Below are 16,852 nucleotides of genomic sequence, written 5' to 3' on the forward strand. Positions count from 1 at the left end.
AATTTACAGCTATCTGATGCATGCCAAGTGCTTGGATTCCTAGAAGGGAGTTGTTTTCTGTTGAATGACTTCTTATTTGGTATCTTTGGATAACATATATATATAATACACATAGCTAAGTTTTAGGGCTTCTCAGCCACAGAATCTAGAAGGAAAAAGAGTCTGCTTGCCTATTATCCCTTTTCAAGGCTGCATTGTAGATGTCAAATAGGATGGGAATATTCCATTAACATCATAGACAGTATGACTGGGAGAATCTGGGAAAGCATTTCGTCCATTCCCCTACTTTCGGTCAGAAGCAAATATGCTCATGCTGTTCTCAGTGCATTTATCCAACTTGTTCTTGATGCTGTCCAAGAAGAAGGATTTCACATTTACTCAGCCAATGTCTTCCAGTGCTTCACTGCTTCTAGAGATAAAAATTAATCTAAGTCTTCCTTGTTGTTATTTAAGCTCATGAGTATCTTAAGCTCTATCTTAAATAAACACAGCTGATTTATTCTCTTCTCTGTTGTGACTGCCTAAATGGTTGAGACAAGTATTACTCTTTTCAAACTTCTCATGACTGAACCCTTCCAATGGTTCTATATTTTTCATAGATTAAATTTTCTAGAATTTTATTCTTTTCATGGCTGTTTCGTGGATTCTCTCCAAGTGGTCCATAGTCCTCTTGAATTTTGTGCCCAAAAGAGGGGACAATACTACATCTAATCCCTTTCCAGCACAGGGGAGATTGGAAGAAATACTTCAGATATTGATACACTGTTCTTCTGCTTAGACATTCCAGTATTGTATTCACCTTTTATAACAGCACAACATTTTTTAATTTGGTTGGGTTGTGATCCACTGTTATTCCCAGATCCTCTTCTTCAGTGCTGCTGCCCTGCCAGTAATTCTCCATCCTGTGTTTTTGCAGTTATTTATTACTGGAGGAGGCCAGCACTTCAGACTTCTTGCTAATCTGCATCCAGTTTTCTTCAAGTCATCTCCCTGATTTGTCAAGATTAGTTTGAATTGTAGCTGTCATGAAACATGCTTACAGACCCATCATTTTGCTGTCATATTCGAATGTTATAAGCATATGCTCTATTCTGTCATCTAACTGAGTAGTAAAATGTGTTATAGGAAATAGTTTAGGGCAGATTCCTACAGAAGTGCACTTAATAAGCCCTTCTGCTTAATAGTGAGCCATTACTCACCATTAGTAGGAATCAACTCTCTGACTTGCTAAACACTCCCCCCCCCCCCCCCCCCCCGGTTATGTGTTCAGTTTTCTTAAATAAATGGCTCTCTGCTGTTGCAACCAGCTTAGGTATGTGACATAAAAGAGATCTGCTTCTGTAGAGTCCTGGTGGGGGCATCTTTAAAATACTCTAGTTCAACTAGTGGAACTAGGACAAATGGCTAGAGTTGAGGTAGGCAAAATCATGAGGGGAGGACATGCAAGTACGTAAGTGCAAGCTTAGAAAGGTAGCACAACATAAGTATTTGCTTGCTTGTCCTTGGAAGTTTAATTTTTAAAATATGATTGGATTCTGCAAAAGTTGATGCTACTTGCATAGCAAAATTTCCCACTTCTGTGTAAATAAAATATGCCAAACCTTTTATCACCTATAAGACTATATTTCTCCCTTTATTATTAAGTTTACCACATTTAAATTTACACAGACCATTCTGGTCTGCTTAGTGATAGGAATGTGTTAAAAAACATTCAGAACTAAAAGAACATACCAGAAGTAGACAGTAAGTTTCTTTTCTTACAGTTCCTTTGTCTTTCTAATTCCTTCACCTTAATAAATTGAGTAGGTTGCAGTTATATTGTAAAGATAAGAATGGGTAAAGATGTCTTGCAGTGTTTATAATGCAAGGTAAAACCATGCCCATGCTTTTAGTAAAGATTTTCATTGGATTCTTGCTTCTTTTATTTCTGCATTATTTTTCTGAGCAGGGTTCTCTAATTTGAGTGATTCTTGAAATTTCAAAAATGAAAAGTAGATTTAGACCAGAATTTTCCTACAGACCCTGAACACTTTTTAGTTTCAAATGGGATTTTAAACATTGCGTGTGCTCCTACTTCTAAAATATCAATGTTTCTGATTGAAAATACATTTAAAATAGGCAGAATTGTTTTAAACTGATAAAAATACACAAGCAGGCAACCTTACGGCACTGCATGTATTCTGAGAAGTCACACATTTGGATCACACAGATGCCTGTTGCTGTAAAACTTTAATAACTGGGTGTCATCAACAGTGCTGAAAAAGGAAGGAGCTTCCTTCATGGAGTAGAGCTGTTGTAGCATTATACCAATGATCCATCAAAGTCCTGGGTTGTCTGAAGACTTATCTAAATTTTCATGCTTCAGAATGACTGATGCTTCTTTCTCACATGTAAAGATGGGCTTATGGGCATGGAAACTTCTCTGTCTTTCCCAGCTGTCTCAGGTGATCCAGTAAACACATTATCTGCCTGCTCCTAATAAACCTTGCAATATCTTAACTGTTTTAGCCCCTCCAAAGACCTTGTGAAACCTCTTATCTTCCTTCTTTTCCTTCCTGTTCTTCCCTTCAGAAAAAAAAGGCTGAGGTGAGGATAGTGCATGCAGTTACCCATACTGAATTTTCCATACATCTTGCTGCCTCCTAAGTTTTCTTCCATTTTAGACCAATTGGACAACATAACCTTTCTCTGTTCGCCTCCTCTGAAAGAAAGAGCTAATGTCACGCACTTTGTAACAAAAGGCTCAGTAATCTTCCTGATATTTCTCATAGTTCAGCCTTGCCAAATTACTCTTGAAGGGATATTTACATGCTCTGGGGTGGTTTTTTTTGTTAATAGTGAGCACTGTAAAACACGTGCGATCATTCAGTGCTGGAAGAGGGGGTTACATGTTTTACAGGAAACCCTAGACTCGCATAGGATTAGGCCACCTGCTTTGTAAGGACTGAGGTCTCCCCTTGCTCTTCAATGCAAGCAAAATGCAGAATGCTAGCAAGACGTGATGTCCTGTGTGATGAATGTATCCCTTTGACAACATCTCCTGTGAATGACACAGTTAAGGAACTGGGGTGAAGTTCCCTTAGTTACTAGAGCAAATCTGCTGACAGTGCAGAGTATGCTAGTGTGTCATCTCTGACACCTTCTGTTCAGCTATATGGATGGATGTGCTGGAGCAGGGAGAGCTTTCCACAGCTTTGGATATGGGGATCTAGTGATGGAGCTCCTACTAACTTCCTTTGTGAGACTGTTCTATGCTATCCTTTCTGTTGTTCCCAGGAATTTGGCTTTGACATATTATCTATGATTTGAGGGTTTCCTTTTAATGACCTTTTGGAACACACTAAACGTTTCCCTCTACCTTAGCCTTCATGGCATCCTCACTATGCTTTCACTGAGCTTCATTTGACTTGTTGCTGTGCTCTGGTGTGTTCAGTGTTAAAATCCCACTTTGCCTACCAGGTGTTTTGTCATGATTGAGTTGTATTGGTGAACCACCTCTCCTGTTACAGTTACTCTAGTTATTTTACTAACATGTACCAATGCATTTAGGCTTCCACTGCAAGGGGAAACAAGAGCAAGGGAACAGTTCACAGAATCACAGAATCTTTTTGGTTGGAAGGGACCTTTGAGATCATTGAGTCCAACCACAAAAAAAAACCCCAAAAAAACCCAACAAAACCAAACCAAAACCCACACAAAACAAACACCCACAACCACACACCACACCCACCCACATACAGACACAAACCAACAGTCTCAGGCACTAGAGCATGCCCTGAAGTGCCATGTCTACACGTTTCTTAAATACCTCCAGGGATGGTGACTCCACCACCTCCCTGGGCAGGCTGTTCCAGTGCCTGACCACTCTCTCAGTAAAGTAATTCTTCCTAATGTCTGATCTAAACCTCCCCTGCCACAACTTTAGACCAGCTAAGAGTAATTCAAACCAACGAGTAAGGTGGAAGATTTTTATGTATTTTCAATTCATAAAAATATACTCATGCACCTAATATACTAAAAATATAGCTGACTTAGAAGTTCCAAGAACATCTAAAAAGACGCCAGGTGTAGTTATTGGTTCACATCAAGTTAGTTTTAAAGGCTGTGCAATTTTCTGCTGTTTAACCTTCATGGCCCTTCTTTTGGGAGCAGAATCAAATAGTTAAGAGAACGAGGGCCAACGCAGACTGTATCTCAAGCCCAGAGAAAAGCCCTGATCGCGCAGTCATTAGAACACTGTGTGGACCCAGGAGCTAGGAGATCATGTTGCAGGTTCACAACTTATATTTTAAAACATGGATAACAGACAGATGGGCAATTCTTCAAGGGGAAACCTCAGTCTGGCCTAGTGGGAATGTTCTGGCAGAGCTCTTTCTGTAACACCCTTGCCATGCGCTCAGAGCCCAGTAATGTTCTGTATAACTACAGAATGAATCACTGCATCCTATTTAGCCTAGGAGTAATGAAGACCCTCAGCTAGCACAAGTAGAGAGGAAAAATACTTTAGAAGAAGGGCTATAAAGCGGAGTTATAAGAAACAACTCTATGAAAGTGAGATGATTAGGGATAAAACATATGTTTATAAACAAATGTGTCGAATGTTTATATTTGAAGTTAATTTTCTTCAGGTGTGTTCTCCTGCTCCGGGTATTAGAATTTAAGGTCCACTGAAAATGACTTGTGCTTCTGCCTTACTTAACAGACATGGGAAATATTACATTTTCTGTAAATGCAATATTTTTCATAACTTACAGGTTAAAATCTGATTTTGTCTACTTTTTCTTATGTAAATGTTACAGAGAGGCTAGAAACTCAAAAAACAAATGACTCGTAGGCCAGCAGCGTTTCTGGTAGGGGTACAGACAAGCAGACACATACCTTTTAAAATAAATATTATTTTTTAAAACTTGTAAATGTTATAGGAGACAGAAAATTAATTTAAGTTGGAGAGAGCAAAAGGCAGTGTTAACTTTGTTATGAAAAATATATACTAAATAGGATACCAGTCTCCAGTCCGTTATTGGGCTGGATCCACTTCTCAATTTCAATTCTGAGTGCAAATAAATAAATCCTCCTGAACTTGTGAAGTGTATCCCCTGTACATGTCCCCATGCAAGTTATGCTGCTGTTTTGGTGATGTACATTTTGGACTCACTGTCAGTTGCAAACTAGAAATTTACCCTCTATCTTCAGCAGGTAGAACAAGTTGTCTTGTGACCTACCGGTGGGTAACAGTATTGGAGAGGGAAGTAACTGGTGCTTTCTCAATTCTCTTTATCCCTATTATTAAGTGCACATATGAAACTTGTTACTATAGCATCTTGTTTTCTGGCTTTGAAGCACTATCAAAAGTAAGATGTCATTACATTCACATAAAGAGGACGTGGGCTTTCTCGGGAGTGTAGGACAACTCAGCTTTCAAGAGATACCACTTTTTCCATCAAAGTATGTCCTTCACATGTAAAAATATTTTCACAGAGTGGGCATATCCTATTATTTTTTGGCATTACCTGCAGTTGATTGGTAATTGATTAGGGATATGTCCTTTTCCTGCCCCTTTGTGGCAATTCTACTTGTCAAGGGCTTGTAAAATTAAGTGGCCTGAGTAAATTACCAGGTAAGGTCTTTTTTTCTTGGGTATGCATTTTGCCATCACAGATCTATGAATCCAAATTAAGGAGAATATGCTATTGGCAGTCTTCACAATGAGGCTAAGAGGGCATAGAACATAAACTGCGTTTCCTTTTCTGGAGTTAGCTTTTCCAAAATAGACCTGTGACAGTAGACAATTAATAGTGCATTATGAGAACATTTACCTGTGGGACTGCATGTTGTTTGGCTTCCTGCCCTGCATCCCCTCTTCTGTGGTCTCTCATCTAAGAATGAGTTGTAGTAACAACTTTGCAAAAGGAGAGATGTTTGTTTATTAATTTTTAAAATTTGTAAAGCCACCTATGGTAAATAAATTCTAAAAAGAAATGTCTAGCTTTCTAGACACATAACTTGTATCCCTCCTGGTATTCAACTTGGTGCCTTCAGTCCTGCCTTGTTTCTCTGGGCAATCTGATACTCTGAAATGTACTGTACAGCTCAGCAGAAAAAGGAATTTGCTTTGTCTAAGTCATTTAATAGCTTTTAAATCCCAGTGGATTACAAATTTGCAGGGTACTTTATGCTGGCTGTATTTTGATCTCCAGGACTTAAACATGCTTTGAATTGTTTCTTAATAACTATGAATAGAACTGTTAGTTAAAGCCAAAGCAGTGAGAACAAGTGTTATCACAATAAGAACAGAAGGATGGGGGTTAAATAAAATGTGGATCGTGGAAACTTAACATTTGCAGGTTAATTTTTGCAGTAGTTTTAATGCAGTCGCTTACGGATTGCATCACTGAAAGATAGTAAACACTTCATTAAGTAACATTCCTATAATGGTGTTTAGTCCTAGGGAAAGTAAGTCACTTCAGAAGGCACCAGGCTATGAAGCCACATGCCGAGAGTCTGCTGTAATGTACTGCAGCCACACTTTCCATGAGGCACAAGACAACTGTCATAAGGGGATAGCACGATTTCATGACGTGGTGCGCTGGTAAAACAGAAAGCTCTGAGAAACTGTAGTTCAGATAAAAGATCTAAATTTCTTATTCTAGGTACAGAAGATAATCTAAACTGTCTAGATACAGACAGTCTAAATAAAGAATCTGTGCACAGTAGAGTGCTTCAGCAGAACTTGTTATCTTGTGAATGGGGGCTTCATAGGTAATTTCAACTTTATCCTTCAGAATACTACAGTCAATGACAAACCCTAATAATATTGGAAAGAATCTTAAATAACCTACAGATATAAAAAGGCACCCCAAAACCAGTGACTGTCATCAAACTATTTATTGAAAACAGCTTGACTCAGCAGTAGGAGCATCTTTTCCTTGTTTATATCACAGCAACATTGGCTACTTAGTGTCTTCATATAGTGAACATGATCGAGAAGAGAGTTTGTCTCTCAGCAAACTCAGTCCTGTAAAAGCATCTGTTTTCAAGAGAAACTATATAAATTACTTGAAAATTTTGGGATCTTTGAACAAAACTTTTACTTTTGTCTATGTGCAGCATCCAGTAAGTTGAATCAGCTGTTGAAGAGGCGAAGTAGAGGACCACAGTGAGATTAGAGGTGGACAAAATTCTAATTTGCTTTTGTATTTATATATGCATATATGAGCTAAGAAGTGCCAGGTTCCATTTTCTCTTAAGAAACTGCGTGAGAAGTAGCTTTCTTCACAGCAGGAATCAGATTAGTCTTTCAAGACTGCTTAACTGGTGCAGTTGTTGCCATTAAACTCTTCATTAAATGAAAAATGGGGAAAACTCATTTACTTGAGTGGTACAAGGTCAGAATGTTCACTGTAAAGTGTCTAAAAGAAGAGGTGGAAATGGCTGAGGTTCTTTTTTCCAAATTCCTCTTTGAGTTTAGCGTGCTGTGCTTGGAACAATTCTATGAACTGCAATAGCATCTGCAGCTAAGCACGTCCATCACAAGCTCAATTCATGAAAGGCTTATTCATTTACTGGTTCAGCTTTCCAATATTTATTGCCAAATTGCCATGCAAGGTTCATGTGCATTTACCCTTGAGTGCTCTCAGCTGTTTTTTCTATATTACTTTAATATTGTTCCTTCCAAGAATGCTTGTTGCAGTTTTTGGTGTTTGCAAATGGCTTAATGTGGTGCTAAGCCTTTTTAGATACACATCACTAGAACAAGATATTGCTTGAGGCAGACAAATTAGTCTTATAAAATAGATCCTAACCCTATAATAATCCAAACAAAATACCATCCTAAGACTCCATCATGTGGAGCCCTGAGGGTAGAGGTGCCTAGTATCTCTGTTGTGAATCTTGATGCACTCTGGTTTCATGTCTCCCATGAGCTCAGTAAAGCTAGTTACCTTAAAATGAGGGAAGTTGTACCTTCCTGAATGACTGCTTTTCAAGCTAACGTCCCTTTATTAAAATAGATGCATTTGCAGAGACGCTTCAGCTGCAGCCATACTTACCTCTACCTGCACACAGAATGACTTTCTTATGCCTCTGCCTGCAACTCATCCTCTGCATGTCAACAGGACCCCTGCCCAGAAACCACTTCCAGTACTGTCTTCTCTCCTCCTTCCTCTGGGTATCTAGAATTAGGGATTTCACTGCACAGCTCCCCCATATGCGTAGCGCTTCTTGCTTCTTCCTTTCAATTGGAGAGAAGCTGATAAAACTAAAGTTTAGCAAGCTGGCCCTTGTCACTGTAGGAGCACTGAGAAAAGAGCCCAGCAAGCTGCTCATAAATTCTTCACATAAATGGACTCAAACCCAACAACAATCAAAATGTTATTCTTTAAGAGAAAGTTCCATTTTTAAGAACAGACCATTTTTGAAAATTCAAATTCAAATTCATTTAAGATATGAAATCTGTCTAGAATTTACAAGATTCAGTTCCAGGGAAGGTTTTTGCCTTCATCTACTGGCCTTTCTTATTCTGTTTCTGAGAGATCAGAAATTAAATAATCTTAAAAAACAGGCAAGAAAAAAAGAAGGCCAAAGGAAATTTCATATTGACAATGGGGATTTAGGATATATTTTATTTTTTAAACTATATACATTAAATGTTTTTAAAACTATGGTAATTTGAAATTTGTAATTTGAAAATTATTGAAATTTGAAATTTGAAATTCTGTGCTTGAATTATTGTAAACTTTCAAAAACCATCCAATTGTCCATGTTTTCAAAAAGCATGCTGTTTCTCACTGTAGTTACAAGTAGGAGCAGCTGCAATTTTGCTGGTATCCTTGCTGTATAAAGTCTCTGTTCAGTTTACTTCATCCTGAAGAGTATTCTCATAACTTTTTGCCTCTGAGAAATGCTTGTTACTTCTCTCTGGCATAGATAATCTATATAAGAACTGTTTATTGTAACATGAATTCAAGTAGTAGAAATTCTTGCTTCTGTGTTTGCTATTGCCTACAATTTACTATCACGCAGCTTCCTTTATACCATATAGATTCATAGATTGGTCCAGGCCGGAAGGGACCTCCAAAGGTCATCTAGTCCGACCTCCCCGCAGTCAGCAGGGACACCCCCAACTAGACCAGGTTGCCCAGGGCCTCGTCGAGCTTCACCTTGAATATCTCAAGGGAAGGGGCCTCAACCACCTCCCTGGGCAACCTGTTCCAGTGTTCCACCACCCTCATGGTAAAGAACTTTTTCCTAATATCCAATCTAAATCTCCCCTTAAAAACTGGGGAGTTAAAACTCCCCTAAAAACTTATCAATCTTTCCTTTGAGGAAGAATGTGTAACAGGTTAAGTGCCAACATAAAATTTTGTGCTCATAAAATGGTAAGCGTAATAATCACTATTTGACAAATTTTGCCTTTATGTGTAGATCTTTTTTTGGGATGCATTTACAAGCAGAATCTAGCACAATTTTGCTTCTAATCAAGCAGTTCTTTGCATCTTCATGAACATCTGGGGTAAGAATTTTGAACTCAGCGACATGTATAAAATGAATGGAAGTTGGACATCCAAATTTCTAAGGCAGTAGTGAAAATCTCAGATGCAGTGTTTACTCAGATGGTGTAGCAGTTGTTCTGGAAAATGCCGTGTTGATAAATATGTATTTTTAATTACTATTACAGACGTTTACAGCCTGGTGCAATTCCCACCTCAGGAAAGCAGGCACGCAAATTGAGAACATTGAAGAGGACTTCAGAAATGGCCTTAAACTGATGCTCCTCTTGGAAGTTATCTCAGGTTGGCTAAAATGAATTTTGCTATGTGTTTACAGCATGCTAACTGAAACATTCTTAAAAGAACAAAAATTGTTAATTCAGAGCAATGAACACAAACTTCAAGTAGGCTGAAAAGTGAGAGAAGAAACACTCTGTAAAACATAAGGGAGGAAAAAGCCCTCTGTTTTTACCTTGTGCTTGTGTTCCAGAATATCACAGGGTATCAAGGTATCACTGACATCACAGTGTTGTTGGACAAACCACAAACATTGAGGACCCGATCTTACCCCCAAACAATTAAAAAGCCTTTACTCTTTGATGACAAATTCATTTTATTCCACTTCTAGTATAAAAGTTTTGCTTTGCTTTTAAGAACTCTATTGGATGTAACAATGCTTTCAAAAGTGAGTGTAAAACTAGATCAATATTTAGTCACAAGTAAAAAGTCTCATTTTTCAGAAGGGTGGAGCATCCAAGAACTACTTTTGACTAACTGATGTAAACTCACGATGTCACTCATTTGATGTGTTATTCAGAGAGGCAGTCCCCAAGGTACACTCAGAATGCCCCTGAAGAGCTCAAGTTACAGACACACAACAAAGATGAAAAAGGGCAAGAAGATTTTTAAGATATCTTTATGGAAAAGACAGTTTATGTTTTTGCTGGAGATTTCAGTGGGGAAATAAGATCTTCAAATGATCACTGTTCATGAAATGGAGAGTCACATTTTCAGAAATTATTCTTCTTTGTGATCCTTTGAAAAGAGAAGTTCATTCAAACACATCAGCCTATGCTCTGAAATTAGCTGCTCTACTGTACTGGATGAGGTTGTTAAAAGCCATTGTTCTTGGTCAGATGTGGAAGGATGCCATGGCTAATCTGCCACATAGAATCCAGCCTCTCTTTACAATCAGGCAGGTGAGAGTGATGAGATCTGAGAACATCCTGCCTTCTTAATATTCAGCTACTCTAATGCAGACAGTAGGAAGGAACCAGAAGTTGAGGATCAGGAAGCACTCACATATCTTTAGGGCAAAGATAAAAACTTTATTCTGATTTTACTAGTATATCAGATAGATCTAAGTCAGATTTGAATTTTCAGGGTTTTGTTCAAAGCCATTTTACATTCTTTCAGAAAAATACCTGTTAAAATAACTTTTAGACAGCGTTCAGGGCACGTTCACTCTTGATTTCTAATCAGTTGTATGTCTGTAGCCAGGTGTATATAACAATAAACACATGAAATTTGTTATTTTGCAGGGGAAAGACTACCGAAACCAGACAGAGGGAAGATGCGCTTCCATAAAATTGCTAATGTCAACAAGGCTCTGGATTATATTGCCAGCAAAGGAGTGAAACTTGTGTCAATCGGTGCAGAAGGTATGTGACAGAGCTTGACAATGCATTTAACTTACTTCCTAAGCATTCATATTGCAAAGAATCACAGAATCACACAATCACAGAATCTTAGTGGTTGGAAGGGACCTTTGAGATCATCGAGTCCAACCACATTAAAAAAAACAAACAAACAACAAAAAAAACCACAACACACAAAAACAAACAAACAAGCAAACAAAACAAAACAAAAAAACCAACAACAACAACAAAAAAAACCACACACACAAAAAAAAAAGCACCCACCAACTAAACCCCACACCCACAACCTCACACACAACACCCCACCACAAACCAACAATCCCGGGCACGAGAGCATGCCCTGAAGAGCCATGTCTACACGTTTCTTAAATACCTCCAGGGATGGTGACTCCACCACCTCCCTGGGCAGGCTGTTCCAGTGCTTGACCAGTCTTTCAGTAAAGTAATTCTTCCTAATATCTAATCTAAACCTCCCGTGACGCAACTTTACACCATTTCCTCTGGTCCTGTCGTTATTCCCTTGGGAGAAGAGGCCAACACCCTCCTCTCTACAGTTTCCTTTCAGGTAGTTGTAGAGGGCAATGAGGTCCCCCCTCAGCCTCCTCTTCTCCAAACTAAACATGCCCAGTTCCCTCAGCCTCTCCTCATATGACTTGTTCTCCAGACCCCTCACCAGCTTGGTGGCTCTCCTCTGGACACGCTCCAGCACTTCAATGTCTTTCCTGTAGTGAGGGGCCCAAAACTGAACACAGCACTCGAGGTGAGGCCTCACCAGTGCCGAGTACAGAGGCACAATGACTTCCCTGCTCCTGCTGGCCACGCTATTCCTGATACAAGCCAGGATGCTATTGGCCTTCTTGGCCACCTGGGCACACTGCTGGCTCATGTTAAGCTGGCTGTCCACTAACACTCCCAGGTCCTTTTCTGCCGGGCAGCTTTCCAGCCACTCAGCCCCAAGCTGAAGTCTGATGGAGACCCTTGACCAAACTGTGCAGGCTTTTCTCTATATATGGGTGCCTCGAAATTCTCTTAATATTGATTGCTGACCTATATCTCTGAAAGGATGAGAGGTGGAAATCTGTGGACACCTGGAGAAGGGTAGGGCTATAAATGAGCTCTAAGATTAGTTTATCTCTAAGGTAAAATTGAATTGTCTGTCATTCAGTGTGTGTTCAGATAATGATTTCTTCTTTCAGAGCATTATGTTTTTCCTATACATTAGTAAAAATAAGGAACTCCTTTAGAAACCAGGTTGGATTCTAGGGTGTGCTTTATCCAATCTGGGATCTTTTTTTATCTTTAGGAGATATTATTCAGACAAGACAAAGGCTGACATCACTACCAGGTGACTGGGACCTACTCCCATTTTATTATGAGACTGACTGGATGCCAGCTGTGTTTCTAAAATTCAGATGCAGAGTCAAGGGAGTAATCAAAAGAAATTATGGTAGCTGGGGAGAGACTGAACATATGAAGAAAGTTGGGTGGGATGTTATTACTAAATTTACTTTATTATTGTTCTGTTGTTCAGGTAGTTAAATAAAAGCATGCAGTTGGCTAGCTAAATGCTGATAGATGTAAACTCTGAGCAAAAGAAGGCAGGCTCTCACTGCAAGTGAACCTGTGCCTCCTATGAGATCTAATTAATTGCTTAAAAAGGACAAAGATCTCTCTAGAACTAGCTGCTCCATAGACATATTTGCATAATTTACCATACAAAGGAGTGATGTGGCTAGCATGACATCCAACTACTTTCAATTTCATTGCACATTAATGATGTGCTGTCAATTCTGGGGGCAGTCTCTAACATGTCCTTAGACCAAAACTCTGGCTGTAACTGCAGTATCATGGTGAGAGAGGAGCACTAGCTATATTCTATTCACATTGCTAGGCCTTTTTAGATTGATTTATGAGCCTTCTCTTCCTGTTTTCTGATTTCTCCAAGCTTATATATATCCTTATTCTGGCTTCCAGACCTTGATCTCAGGGAGCTTACTGTAATTGTGGCTGGAGCAGGAAGATTCATTAGGTGGAATAAGGGCTGTAGAAGTAATGGAGAGATCTATCAGCATTCATTGATTCTACAACAGTTTGACCTAGCCTGCTTGATTCCTCAAGTATCATTCACCAAATGTTTGGTGAATGACCTTTGGTTTCTAGGTCTAGAAGTACAGAATACCAAGAAACGGGTGTTCTCTGGGTAGAGCATTTGTTTGAACTCACCCTTTGTTCATTCAAGACTGAACTGGGTGGGCCGAGTCCAAATCCATACCATCTATCTATCTTTAGGTGCCTAACAGAGACCTTTATTGAGGCACATATCACCAGTGGGGAGAAACAGGCAATTCCCAAAGGCACTTCAGATCTCAGAAGAGCTCTACTGCATTTCAGAGGTGCCTGGCTCCCTACGCCAGTTTTACAGGCAGTCAGAGGCAGCTGGGCCCTTTGCTCAATTAAATGAAGTGGGATGGAAAAATATGCCACTACCCTAAACCTCTGCAGTTGTTATTCTGAGACTGACATGGCATTAAATGGACAGCAGAGGGTACTGAAGAGGCAATTTATCTGTGGAAATGAAAATTAAGAATATGGAAGCCTGTTTGATAGCTGGTGCAGAAATACTGAGAGTGCGGAGCAAATGAATGGTAGTTTCTGTCATGTCACGCTGGGACTCTGAGGCTTCCTGACTGCAAACAAGAGTGTAACAGAAGCAGTATCTTGTGGGACAGTGCTTGTTCTCTCTGATGACACTTTTTGTACACAGTTTGCACAGTGTACTAATGTTTTCACACCTAGGTTCTTCAAGCAAGGCTGGAGTGTTTAAACTGAGATACGTCAGCTCATATCTGCTCCTGAAAGGAGCAGGGCAGCCTTCTGCACTCCCATCTCCTTCATTTTGCGCTGCTTACTGCTACTCACTGCTACCAGGGTGCTCAGACTGGGGAGCAGAGCTGGAGCACCTTATCTATCACCTGAAGGCAAAGCATCTGGGATAGCTCAGATCAGTTACTAAAACCATTTAAGCTAACCCTGCTTTTCTCCTTGGCAGCAACTGGCATGAGCTGGGATGCTCTGTAGTAATAGGTAATTCCCTCTGGGAAGGAGGCAGGAACAAGAGGCCTCTTCCAGCTTCTCAGCCAGTTGCTGCAAGGTGATGTCTGTCCGCGCACTCAATACTTCTTCCTGCATGTAATGGCAGGCCATAGTTAGTAAGCCAGGAGATTAACATGATGTTCTTGACTACGCCACATGCTTTTATTGCCTGTTTCTGGAATTCTTAATCTGTAAAATGGAGGGATTAGAAGTAAAAATTCATTCATTAGCATTGGAAAAAAAACATTTTAAATTCTTGGATTGAAGCATGGGAGAAAAATCCACTGCTACTGTCACATCTTAGATGCAGAGAGGAACCTGTCATTGTAAGACATTGCACTATGTCAAGTATGGCTACAAACACACATTAGATTACATCCATGTGGGCGGGAGCAGATAGATTCGTGTGCCTTCCACTCCTACTCTAAGCAGGCTGAACACAAAGCCAGCTCTGGCCCAGACATGCTTAGTGCCCTGTTAAGTTTACCACATCCCCTCTACTAAATTTGTTATCTAAGGCACGGTGCCGTGCTGATGCAGCAATGCAGTATCACATCTGACTGGGTATAGTTTCACAGTGTGGGACCTCTGGCACCAGTATGTGTTTAGAGAGTCCCCGTGCCCTGTTGTTCTGCATACTTGCTCCCACACTTCACAGCCCTACCCTATCACTTGGGCTGACAACTGTTTCTGTAGCTATGCTGGAGACTGGATCAGCAATCTGATCTGGTTTTAAAACACACTTTACCTCTTTTTTCTCTTTTGCCGCATTTTTCAGCATTGTTGACTGGGCAGTCATTATAGTATGAAGATGGAATGAATGCCAGCTGGGAGGCAGAGCACAGGCTCCTTAAGCTTTTATTGTTGTCAAAGTCCTTAAACCCTTAACTCAGTGCCTCTATGTGTGAGCATGGGGCATATGTGCCTGTCTGCACCCATCTGTTTTGGCATTCTCTGAGTTACACGGATGCTTGGAATACTTTTTAATTTCCAAAACATTAAACTTTTATATCTAAATCTGCTGAGGATCATGTTTTATTATCTGACATGCTGAGTGGTGAAAAGCATGTAGGCCCAAGGGGACCAACTGGCATTTTAAATGGGGCCTCAAAGTAAAGATTAAACTGCGATTCCTGTGGGTCATCAGTACAAAATTCAATTTAGTATTTTTAAGGGGCCAGGGATATTCTTTAAAGCCATTGACTGCTGTTCTGAGGCTGACTTCCTTGGGCTGTCTGTGTAGTGGAAAGAGAGAGGTGATCACCTTTAGCTGTGATGCTGAGCAGAAGCCAAATTTAGCTACTCTGATCTGTCCTGTGAAAAAATTTTTCTATCCATTAGTGATGAAATGAGACTGGAGAGTCAAGAAGCTAACGCAAAAGCTGTGAAAGTAGTCCTTATGAGCCATTCACAGACCAGGAGTTAGTTTTCCCTTGTTTTAAAAAAGTGCAATAACTCCATTCGCAAGGTAATTGCATCCTGAATGAAATGAACTGAGATATGTAGAGCCACAAAAGATAAGTATCCTGTTAATAGGAAACACTTCTGTATTGCTTTTCTGGGGAGCAGGAGAAATATTAAAGACCAAATGATCTGTGAATCTGCTACAAGAAGGTTAAAATAAAAAAAGTTAATAAATAAAGCCAAAGCAGAAACCTTTGAAAATTTGCCACGCTGCTTTGCTTAGCTTTTTCCCTAGGCAGTTTTTGTTTCCCCTTCCATTTCCCTTCTGTCCTTTCCTGTCCTGATAGGTTGGCAAGACCTTTTTCCCCAGAAAGCTGTAGCTTTGCATATGTGAGGGGGTAGGAACTATCTTCCTCCCAGGACAAACAGGCAGTGTGAATTAAATAATGAAGTCTTCTGTTGACCTGTAAAGAAAAATGATAGGAATGAATAATTTTTTCATCACTGGCACTTTTCAACATTTAACAACTTTGTTTTCCATCTGTTTAGATATTTTTTCCTTGTCTTTTATACATGACTTTTTTGTGTTTTATGCTAGCCGTAGATAATGAGAAACCAAAGCTGGCAAATCGCTTGAAAATTCTCCTGAGGCACAACATAGAAAATTCCCTCTCTTGCACTTTCATTCTGTCTGTGTGTACATACAGATATGTAAATCAAAACAACGATGCAGTGATTATGCAAATACATGATTTGATTGCCTGACAATCAGCAATGCCTCCTGAGTATTTAAATTCATTTATTTTACATTTGAAGAAATTCTTCTTTATTGTATATACGTATCGGACATCTGATCAAAATACAATGAAATACTTGACCAAGGAAGAGGGAGGAGAGAGAAGTAGCTACATACTCTAATTGCCATTTGGTCTTTTTTGGCTGAAGGAGTTTATTTCTGAGATTTGAAGAGGCTTGAGGTCTTTCAAGGCCAATAAGATAGTAATAAGGCACAGAAGACAGGCAAAGTGAGGTAAGAATTCTGGAAAATTAGTGTAGAACCCAAAGGGGAAAGTGGAAAAATAGCCATTCATATATAAGCTTGGATTATCACACTAACAAAGTAAATATAGATGAGTGATGGGTGCCATATCTCCTACTACATTTGTTAATTCCATAGGTTCAAATGACAGCTTGTGCCACATACTACTG

General features: G+C 39.6%; 1 protein-coding gene across 13 annotated transcripts in view; it reads left to right on the top strand.

Annotated features, from left to right (window-relative positions):
* The window catches only part of ACTN2 (actinin alpha 2), a 71,588-nt gene that overhangs the window by 15,513 nt on the left and 39,223 nt on the right, over positions 1 to 16,852 (top strand). For all 13 annotated transcript variants that reach the window (XM_074164658.1, XM_074164578.1, XM_074164611.1 and 10 more), the window contains exons 2-3: positions 9,677 to 9,791; positions 11,030 to 11,149. In XM_074164658.1, the coding sequence (XP_074020759.1) occupies positions 9,677 to 9,791; positions 11,030 to 11,149 (235 nt within the window). The remainder of the gene's footprint in view (positions 1 to 9,676; positions 9,792 to 11,029; positions 11,150 to 16,852) is intronic.

This window comes from Numenius arquata, chromosome 2 (assembly GCF_964106895.1).
Source record: "Numenius arquata chromosome 2, bNumArq3.hap1.1, whole genome shotgun sequence".
NCBI classification, from domain to species: Eukaryota; Metazoa; Chordata; class Aves; order Charadriiformes; family Scolopacidae; genus Numenius; species Numenius arquata.